Raw genomic sequence first — 11,372 nt, 5'->3', positions numbered from 1 at the left:
TAATGGAGCAGAGGCTGTGCTGGAGCTGTTGATGGAGAAGGAGGCAGCAGCTCGGCCCATCTCTCCTCGTGTGTCTCCCCTGCTATCGGATATCGTCGCCCCTAAGCGCCTGCTCAGAGCCTGGAGATGAAAATTGCTATTGACAGAAGAACCCTGCAGACAAGGTCCTCTGCTGCAAAGCTGCTCGAGTCTTGCGTGGGGGAAACCTATTTTAAATGACAACAGAGCACTGATGTTATGGAAAGATGTTGTTGTCTAATGTTTTCGGGATTAGGGCAGGGAGAAAACAAAAGTACAGCCTGCCTTGACAAATATTATCAGACATTTCAGCAGTGCAAACACTTCCAGGGCATCAGGGAATGTTGTCATTGATAAACACTAAGCACAGGAAATGGCTGTTCCAGAGATGTGGCTGATGGTATGGACAACAACAATCTTGTAATGTGTGGCCACAAAGTTAATAAGCATTTGCATCCTACAACATTAACCTTCACTCTCAGTCAAAAAATAAAAACCCAGTGAACAATCTGCAGAGGTAGAGAGAGGATTATTAAAGGATTACTTGAGAAAGATCAAGGAGAAGGCAGGATGTCATCAGAAATTGGGATCACTACTTTGATTTGCTGTTGAAAACTCTAAGTATTTTGAGATCTCAAACCCCAAAACAAAGCTTAATCTTCATTTAGGCACTACAGTTCCCTCCCTTATCACATTATCTGAGTACATCACACTCTAATTATAGTTGTCTGAACGACACTCAGTGAGATTGGGAAGTACTAACCTTGTCAGAGAAGCCCTTGAACAGAGTAGAACCAAGTCAGAAACACTTCTTAGTTTTTAAATGCCAGCTAAGTATGCTGCAACCCGTGCAAAACCAATGTTCCTACACCATCAACAACACTTCAGAACATTTACCTCGTCATTATCATTAGCCCAGATCCTGAAGTCCTGGCTCAAAATTCAGATCCAAGTTGTTATTATTGTGAGGGGGAAATTGCATTCTAATATTTGTATTTCTAAAAGCATCATTTAAAACATATCAGTAATCATTCAAAGAAAGGAGCAATACTTGCAGCATCTCAGTGGGATATTGTATCTAACTCTCAAGAGGTATCCAGAAGTGCTGCTCAATATTTTAGTATCTGTTAGGCAGTGATTGCAGTTTATTTCTCTCTCTCTAGTGGGTACAGCAGTAGGAGTTAAATATTCCATCTTCCTCTCCCAAGGATATGAGGGACTGGATCCCCATACTCAGGCAAAGAAGAAAATCTCTCTCCCACATCACATTCTGGGTGGGAAATGGCTTTGAGACTAATGGCCACGTTTGTCTTCACATTTCTTCAAGGCAGCTGCTGTGAAGCCTTTGAGAAAAGCTGCAAGGAGCTCAGCCCTTGTGCAGGTGCTGCAGAATGGTCATTACTGAATCTAATTGAGGTGTTTCCCTTTTTGCCACCTCTGCTATTTCATGGCTTTTATTCTTTTGCATTGCTTTACATGTTTAAGTACAAGTTTAAGTACAGACTCTGCTGTTGTGCCTTTAGAGCTGACCACTGCCTCAGTAGCTTTCCCCAGCTAGGTTTAATTGTTCCCAAATTTGAGTTTCAAAGTCCATCATTATGAAAAGAAAGGTATTGTTACATTTCCTACCAAGAGTTTGTTTCGGATACTTGGTGGATTGAAAGAGCCTCAGTACCCTGTAGATCACCAGTTCTTCATAGCAACTTCAAGCTTCACTGAGCTGCTGAGTTATGTGGCACCTGTTAAGTTTATAGAAAAAAAAGTTACCCAGTCTGCAGCTGTTATTAGCTATCAGAGACCCTGGGGAGGACCCTGAAGCAGTATCTATGATATGAATTACATCAAAAATACTGGGAAACATATTTTGGATTCCTAGGCTTTGATACAGGTCCAAATTTCACAGTCATTTGCTATTTCTATAAAAATTTTGGCCAGAATGACTGATCTCAGTATTCCTAAAAACTGAAAATAAAAAGGAATGCTCAAGCTCATCCAGAATTTTGTTTGGGGCTAATTATCCTCTTTTTCACCTCTGCTAGTCTTGCTAATACTCTTCCATGTGAAAGGCTCCAAATATAAGCACCAGGAAATGAAGGTCTCACCATGCCCTCCATGTAAGAGAAAGGTTTGGGTTGGAAGAGACTTCAGAGCTCATCCAGTTTTACCCTGTGCCATGGGCAGGGACACTTTCCACCAGCCCAGGCTGCTCCAAGCCCCATCCAGCCTGGCCTGGAACACTCCCAGGGATGGAGCAGCCACAGCTTCTCTGAGCAACCTGTGCCAGTGTCTCATCACCCTCCCAGGGAAGAATTTCTGCCTAATATCCAATCTCAACCTGCCCTCTGTCAGTTTAAGTACACAGAGTGTAGTACCTACAGACAGAGGTGTACAGACTGAGAGATGGTCCCACCTATACACGCACAAGCACAGCCACTGAAAAGCTTATTTCCACAGGAAATTAGGATGGGAAGATTCTTTAGATTTTTGTTTTTCCTTAATGAATAGAGAGGATAAAAATCATACTCTGATGGGCACAGCATAATGGAGAGACTCAGCAAAATGACCATCCAGTCTCTGAGGCTCTGTAGTGCTGGGAGTGATTGAGTTGCGTTGCGTGAAGTGCCGTAAAAATAAGCTCTGGGATCTTTAAAATCTTGCTGAGACCCCTGAGGAGCAGCAGCCCCTCTGGTGCCAAGGGGAGGGATGCATGGGCACACGTGCTGAGCAGGAGCAGCCCCAGCTGAAGTGCTCTCTCCTCCTGGACAGGTGTGTCACTCCCAGATGTGACGTGAGCCACTTACATCTTCTTCACAGCCTTTGAAGTGCTGTGCAGAGAAATCCTGAGCTGTTACTGCAATTAGAGCAGATACATCATTTACTGGGAGAATTAAATGCGCTGTAGTAGCAAACCTGCAGTTGACACTCACAGGGTGCAATTTAAATCCTCCGGATTAGTAATTCTTTTGAGATCTTTGTAATCATTGGTAACAGGTAGTGAAATAAATCCACATTTATATCCTGCAGACTGCAGCTGTGCTTCTGTTAAAGTCGTATTAACTGATGGGGTTTAAATCCTTCTGCCAGCTCGAGCTGTAAGCACCGAAACTCCTGCGCAGGGGATAACTCATCCTGGGTGATGTGTGTTCCTGAGCACGAAAGAGCTGGTTAATGAATAATAAAAGCAGCAAGGCAGAATCACAGCTCAGGGCTCACTCCTGCAGGAGCTCTCTGGGGAGAGGTCTCTGTGGAGCTCCCTGTGCCACAGCGACCCAACTGCAGCTAAGACTCTGGATAATTGTGAGAGAGCAGAATATAAAGTGTTTACCTAGATGGACACAGTGTGATTTGTTAACTGAGAGAAGGGTTCATCAGGCCAGCTCTGGGGTAGTTCCTGCTGGTATGAGGAGAGCACACTGCACCCTGACTTGCTGCACAGGCTCCCAGTTAACGAAACCAATCTGCCGTTAAAAGCTGAGCCAGCCTTGAGGGGGACACAGGGGTTTGAATTGCAGCAGGAAGAGATTTATGGACTTGTTTTCCCAGCCTAGAGAGTCATTGAAGAGTCCTCAGACAATTCAGTGTTTACCAGCTCTGATAAGGGGAGCCAGCACTGCACTGGGACGAGATGGGAGATGTGATGGGTGGCAGATTGGCACTTGGCTTTGCTGTGGAGCCCCAGCCATGGAGCAGAGACCCAGAGTGACAGTCACTCTGGGAACAGAAAGAAGCTTTGCAAACTCAGTATGCTTGTAAGATAAGCATGGAGCTGATAAAGTAAAGCACTTAGAGATTAAAAGTCTCAAGAGAATGATATTAGTGGTGGAAGAAGAGAGCCCAGGAATCCTGGCTCTTCCTTCCCAATTCTGCCCAATCTGCCCAAACTTTGACTTTAGAGATGGTTTCTTGATAGCCTAAAAAAAAAGCACATTTACCTTGTTCTATTCCTTATGGGGTTTGTTTGCTTTGTTTTCATTTAGGAATCTACAAAGGACATTGTTTCCGAATCAACCACTTCCCTGAAGACAATGACTATGACCATGACAGCTCAGAATACCTTCTCCGTAAGTGACCAGTGATTCCTCATGCACAGGACTGACAGATGTGGCCAGACAGACTTCCCTGCCTTTCTCTTCTGTGGAGTGCAACCCAAGTCTTGCTCATTGCCCAAACTGGGTGGCACAGAGCAGTGGTGGCACATGCCCAGTTCATGCTGCAGTTGGCACAACCATCACCCTTGGGGACCCACATTTCATAGAACCGTTGAACCATAGATGATTTAGGTTGGAAGGGACCTTAGAGATCATCTGGTTTCAGCCCTCCTGCCATGAGGTTTCAAGGATTCTTTCCAAGGGTTTCCTTCAGCCAGGAGAATGCTCATGATTTTGGTGCCCATTCTCTAAATATCATATGGCAGATACTCAAATGAAAACTACAGCTATCATTCCCAGATTGGCGAGGATATTTTACAGAGGGAGTATTTATCTGGTTAGCGTATCAAAACAGGTTTGAAGAGTGGGTTCCAGCCCATTAGGAAGCTTTTCCTAATGCTTAAAGCAAACCCTTATGCAAGCCTCATCCTTTGCAGCTGCTGAGCCACCTCCCCCTGCAGTGAAATTACTGCATTGTAGGAAGGAAGCTGAAATTTCTGCTGCTAACAGCAAAATCCCAGCATGAACATGGGCTGTGGCTTGCCTGCCTGGCCAGCCAGCCACTGCTGCTCTGTGCTGGCATATAATCTCCCCAGAAGTAATTTCATCCACCAACCTGGTGCTTGAAATCAGGGCAATCGTTTCGCCTCATCCAGATGACTGTTCTTTCAGCTGATGGGAAGTCTTGGAACCCAAGCGTGAAACCTCATGAATCCTTCAAAGTTGGAGATAGATTCCTCTTCCCCAGAGGACTCCGTGTCTTGTTGTTCCTTCTGAAAAAAAAAAAGAGCTGATCAGCCAAGCTGAAAGCAGTGCCCTTTACCAAGGAGAGGAGCTGCAGCTCACCAAGTTTTGGGGAATCAGGGAGCAGTGAACACTGCTGGAAAGGCAAAACACTCCTCAATTACACTATTAATTACCTGAAACACCACTTAGAGAACCACTCTGCCCTTCTGCTCACTTCTGGGCAACAACTTCTAGTTGCCAAGACAAGAAGAAAGGTTAAAAAAAAAAAAAATCTCTGAAAAGTTTGCTTCTCCAGAAAGCCCAGATGTTTTTTTCCTCTTTGCTCTTGTCGATTCAGATCAGTCAGAGCGCCTGGGTGACACGATTTCAGAGCTCAGGCAAAGGCAGTGTGAGCACAGCTGCATTTATCTTTCATACAAAGCCTTGGAACTAATGTTAAATTGATGCCAAGTCAGCTTTAGGAAACAAACATCATTAGTAAAAGGGTTGTAAAGGAAAGGGGAATTAAGTAGCATCTCGATAAAAGCACATTATGCCTTCTTTATATGGAGAAAAGGGAGAACTGGGAAAAACAGCTCCGCAGTCAGACATGAGATTGGTAAATTGTTTGTAAATATGCTTGTGACGGGGGTTCCTAAAAGCTGTTTTCAAAAGTGACTAAGTACAGATCTTAAAAACAAGGTGGTCCAACCCTTTATGTGTTCTGCAAACTCAGTCTCCGGTGTCTCCCCCGCAGAGCAGAGCTCACCCTCACGTAGTCTGAGGCTCCTGGGCTTTAACTTTCACAGGAGCTGCAGCTCCACCTCCCATGCACACGGTTGATTTAGAGATTACTTTAAGGTTATGTGTCTAAATCCAGAGGAGATGAGCTCATACCTATATGTAATAGGGACCAAATCATTGTCTAAGACAGGAGGATATTTGCATCCTCTTTCAGAGGAGACGCGAGAGCTTCCGTGCCGGTTTTGCCCTCTGCAGCACCTTTGCAGTCTGCTGGCTCCATCTCATTTTCCACTATTTCCAGCCATTTCTTGGCACAAGTTTCTCAGAGGGACATGTTGGGGCTAATCTTTATTTTTCCTGCCTGGCTTAGACACAGATGTGTGTCCTGTGCTCCAAAAGAGCAGCGTGAGGATGTCTCAGCTTGCTCCACAGTCACCAATCTGATAGAGGCTCAGAGAAATGCAGACATGATGGTGCTAGCAGGATCGAGCCCTGGTTCAAACCCTGTGGAAATCCGTGACAAAACGACTGATTTCAGGAGGCTTTGGCCCCGCCGTGGGTAGGAGCAGGGATTGGGATTTTGCCCTTTGGTGTTCAAGCTGCTCCCTGAAAACCCAAGCACAGTAACAACTGACGTGCAGAGGAGCTCAGACAAGACCCTTCCTATGGAACCTTCCCTGTGGCAACACACACCCATCTGTGTGGCTAAAGAATTCCCCCTCGCGTGGGCCCAGCCAGCGGCAGATGTACCACAGAGCCGTGCACAGAGCCCAGACTGACACTGCCACCCAACAGAATGTGTGTGCTCCAGCTCCTTTCCTGCTCCCCTCCTCTCCTGCTTCCCTCCCCTGCATTTCTCGGGCACACAGAAGCCAAGCTGCTCCCATCAGCATCACACGAACCTCTCCCTTGGCAGAGGGAGGATTTCAGCGTGTGTGGGGATGTCAGGGCTCAGCTGCTGTGATGGGGAGGACCAAGGACCCTATTTCAGGGGCATCTCTACACTTTGATGCCCTTCTTCTCTGCATGCATCATCTTCCAAAGCCACTTGGCTCGTGCGTCTCGGAGGGGCGAGGAGCAGCGCGGCACACTGCGGCTCCCCCGGCCGAGGTGTCACCACACATAGCAGTGCACAACAGGCGACGCGAAGCGACAGGACGGTAAACAAGGAGGGGGGAAAAAAGCAGAGAGGAAAGCAAAAACCAGATTGCCTTAATGTTTTTTGATGTGCTGTCATTTTATTACCAGTATCGGGAGACATATGTAGATTCTACGCGGAACCTTACGAGTTTCCTCGGAAATTCCGGAGCTAAAAGGACACGTTGTAGGGAGAAATATACTGTGGAGTTTTTACAGGAAGAGAACACTGTGTGTTTTGTTTCTCTTCACATGAATTACCTACATGGAAAAATTATCTCTGGAGATCATTGCTACAAGTAGAACAACCCACCCTCCCATATTTGGCATGTCTGGCAAGTTCCTTCCAATGATATCACTGAAGCATTTTAGGAAAGCTCTTTGATTTAACTGAACTCATTACAAACAGCATGGCCATAAAATACAGGAAACAACATCCACAAAGGGTTTGCCACAGGAGATTTTAAGCTGGTGCTGCCAAGGCACTAAGCAACAGTGATTTGGGTGCCTTAATGTCCAGCAGCAGTGACTGACTTTAAGCCTTTTTGTGATTATTGACTCTAAAAACTGGCTCTAAAGTGCTGTTGCTTCATACCACACACAAGGGGATGCACCCAGGACAAGTGACCAGGCTCTCCCCTCTCAACAGGCTTTGATCAGAGACCTTACACTTGTATCCCTTGGATTTGCCAATTCTTGCAAGATTCTGCCTGAATAGCAATGGACCTGCCTGAATCAGGTTCAGATCCAGTTAGGAAATGCCCCATCTGGGAGGGACATGTGCAGTTTGGGTAGGGACAGACTTTTCTCCCTGCTGCAGAAGCTTCCCAGGCAGAGACTGTCTTTTTTGTTTTATGTCTGCACCATCCTGAGCCAAGCAGGAGCTCTGGGCCTGTGCACCAAAGCACTGCTGGCATGAAAACCCCAGCCCTGGTCTTTCTGCAGGCACTGGGAGCTTTGCCACCAGTCACCAGGGGAATCATTAGGGAGCAATTCACTGGATCAGGAGTGCCATGGCCATCAGCAGTGAAATGAGAAAGCATCAGCTGGAACATCTGCCCATTTCTCCTCGGGAAACGGGCACCGCTCGCTGTGCCAGCCAGGAGGATTGGCACCCAGGAGAGACCACGGTCCAGATGGTGTTTTGTCCTCTCCACAAATTCAGCTGCGACTTCCCTCTGTGCCTTTACCTTTCCATGGTCCCACCTTCGGGGCATTGCCCCGAAGGTGGGACCATGGAAAAGTAAAGGCACAGTTTCCCACAGCAGTACTCAGCACCTTATCTCCCCTTCTTCAAAAAAAAAAACCCTCTCTCTACAACAATACAACTCTGTTCCTCTCTCTGCCTTTCAGGAACCCTGCCAGGTTTTACCCCTTTGGTTTTTACAATCCAGACATCTCTCTCCTCATGCTTGTTTATTTTTTCTCAGCCCTTTTGTTCCCTCCCTGCTGCTTCCCTGTGGATTGCTGCTTCAGTCTTCACATGACCTGACTTTGAAAGCTGGTTTGAAGTGGTGTTTTAATTTTTTTTTTTTTTGGGGGGGGAGTGGATTTTAGAGCCTACACTGCTGAATGGACTGAAGCATACAGAATTTTAAATGACTGCTTTGCTGTCAGGAAGCTAAACACAAACATCTAAGGCACACTTGTTAAAATTTCTTCCTTAGAAATCCAAAAGGTTTCAATGCCCTTAATATCCAACAAAAAGCAAAAGGGATTATTAGCTGTGCTCACTGGCAACACAGGTGCTGCCAACTTCAAGAGCTGTAATTTGCTCACCTTCTGCATGTACCAGGGAACAGATCCATCAGCTCCAGCCATCCCAAACGTTGTAGGGTTTGTATCCAGCTCATGAATTTTTCACTGCTGCTCCCCATGTGATGCTGGTCCCACTGTCACTTGCCTCGTGCTTTTGTTTCTGCATGTGGTGGCATCTGGTGATAATGCTGGACTTCCTAGGAGAAAGCTGAAAAGATTTAAACTACTCAGTGGAGAGTCTGTGCCACATTGGTCACACACCCACAGCCTTATCTTCCCAAAATGTGCCCAGAAATGCAGGATCAGTGATAATGTCAGAAAAAAAAAAGAATTCAAATAGATCTTAGGGAAAGTTTCTTCACTGAAAGGATTTTAAAGCATTGGCACAGGCTGGGGCGGGGGGGGGGGACCAACCATCCCTGGAAATGTCCAAGAAATGTGTGGATATGGCACTTGAGGACATGGTTTAGTGGTAAACATGGTGGTGGTGCTGAGCTGATGGTTGGACTTGATGATCTTAGAGGTCTTTTCCAGCCTTAACGATTCTCTGAGCTGCAATATCATTCCCTTAATGATGCTATGAAAAGGGTTTGAGACTCTGGAGTGTCCACACTTGCACCCAGGGAAGCATCTGAGATGATTCCTGTCTGTCTTGCTTCCCTTCCTGTCTCCCTCCAGGCATTGTCCGTGCCTCCAGCGTGTTCCCCATCCTAAGCACAATTCTGCTGTTGCTGGGAGGACTCTGTGTCGGAGCAGGAAGGATTTACAACAGCAAAAACAACATCATTCTCAGCGCTGGGATTCTCTTTGTTGCAGCAGGTATGTTCTCCTTCAATTGAGTCCTTAAGAAGTGCTGCCTTTTTCAGCTGGAAAACTTCCTTGGCAGTTCCTTCCCTGTACCCCTCTCCTGGATCAAGGGCATTAACAACATCAGACCAGGCAAATTTCTTAAGACAAATTATATTTTTGAAGCCCTACAGTAAGTATATTCTAGAAAAGCCTTTAGTTTTCCTGGAAAAGGAAGTGAAGCTCAGTAACAAGCATGTTTGACACTATTTAAAATGTATTAAACATTAGATGAATCAGGCACCTCTTACACCTAGGGCCTTTTTCTTTTTTTAATATGATGGCAGAAAACATTCACCTCTGATAGGTGAGCCCGTTTTTCACACTGGAAACATCTGAGAGAGTCAGCCCCATTGTTAATAGCTTTCCCTGAAGCCCAGATTAAGCATGCTGCATTTAGATGAAAATTCAGCAAGGTGGAAGAGAACTTATCTTGATCAAGGTGAACAGCCATAGCCCTGAGCTCCAAATGTATTTCCATGATTATTCTGGATGTTAGAATCCCACTAACAGTATTAGCAAGCTCCCATGTGCCACTTCTTTCCCACCACAGCAGTATAGAGAGCAAATCCTGCCGGATATTTTGGGGTCCGTGTCAGCACACGTGACCTAGATGTGGATCTATTGTCTGGTTTTCAAGAATAAATGAAACCTTGAGATAAATGAATGAGTAAACAAACGTAATAAAATTTCCTGGTCACAATCTTTGAGCCATTCAGGTCCAGAAAGTAACATGGCTTTAATTTTACCATCCAGCCACATAACCACTGATTTGTTTTCCTTTCTCTAGGGCTGAGTAATATCATAGGGATCATTGTCTACATATCAAGCAATGCAGGTGACCCAAGTGACAAGCGAGATGAGGACAAAAAGAACCATTACAACTACGGTTGGTCTTTTTACTTTGGAGCCTTGTCTTTTATCGTGGCCGAAACCATAGGTGTTCTGGCTGTGAACATTTATATTGAGAAGAACAAAGAGCTGAGGTTTAAGACCAAGAGGGAATTCCTTAAGACTTCTTCCAGTTCTCCTTATGCCAGGATGCCAAGTTACAGGTACAGGAGGAGGAGGTCCAGATCCAGTTCTCGATCTACGGAGCCTTCTCCATCTAGAGACATTTCTCCCGTTGGCATGAAGATAGCGAGCACCATTCCCATGAACGAAATTTCCATGTACACCCTTTCCAGGGAGCCCCTGAAGGTGACGACGGCTGCCAGCTACAACGCAGACCAAGAAGCCAGTTTTCTGCAGGTTCACAACTTCCTTCAGAAGGAGTTTAAGGAAGGACTCCATGTCAACATGGTCAACAGGAGAACGACGCCCGTTTGAAGCCCCTTCCTTCCTCCTCGTGCTTTTTGAAGAAGTATCAGAACAGGATGGATCTGTCATGGAAGAGAAGGAGCGACGTTCAATACCCTCTCACCTCTTTAATTGTGGCATGTGTTGAGGTAGCAAGTGGAGATCCTCTGGACCAACATAAAGATATTACACGCTCGTAGCTTTTTTTGAAGCTATTTGGAGTTTGTTTCTTTCTGTTCTTGGTGTCACGAGATGAAGGCAGTTCATGTTCCTGCACTTTCGTAGTGTGTACACAGTCTTGGAGAAACTGCAAAGGACTGGCCACCAGTGTGTTTTAAAGGATTACAGACAAAAAAAAAAAAAATTGTTGTATGACTTTTTTTTTTCTAATATTGAGATCCCTTAATACAAACTCGCAAATATAATTTATAACCAAGCCCAAGGACAAATATGAACTACTCATCGAATGAACCACTTTGACACAACATAAGCTTTGCCGCTTTCAGAAAAAAAAAAAAAAAAAACAAAAAAAAAAAAAAAAAAAAAAAAAAAGAGAAAAAAAGAAAATATTTTTGAAGGCAACACTTTCTAAAACTGACCTGTGCCATGGAAACCGCAGAGCACCCACATCCCGAGCGTTCCAGACTCCCTGGCGTGGTGGTAAGGGAGTCCCTGGGGCAGTGCAGGTCCAGGAGA

General features: G+C 45.5%; 1 protein-coding gene across 1 annotated transcript; it reads left to right on the top strand.

Annotated features, from left to right (window-relative positions):
• Nucleotides 1-3,995: 3,995 nt before the first annotated feature.
• Nucleotides 3,996-11,099, top strand: CACNG4 (calcium channel, voltage-dependent, gamma subunit 4; the record flags this gene model as incomplete). The annotated part of the gene is made up of 3 exons (XM_009078540.1): nt 3,996-4,079; nt 9,210-9,350; nt 10,168-11,099. Coding segments are annotated over 3 exons (764 nt in total), but the record flags the coding sequence as incomplete, so codon positions are not given.
• Nucleotides 11,100-11,372: the final 273 nt, after the last annotated feature.

The sequence above is a fragment of the Acanthisitta chloris genome, unplaced genomic scaffold (assembly GCF_000695815.1).
Source record: "Acanthisitta chloris isolate BGI_N310 unplaced genomic scaffold, ASM69581v1 scaffold25547, whole genome shotgun sequence".
Lineage (NCBI taxonomy): Eukaryota > Metazoa > Chordata > Aves > Passeriformes > Acanthisittidae > Acanthisitta > Acanthisitta chloris.
This window is presented reverse-complemented; position numbering and strand designations above follow the sequence as displayed.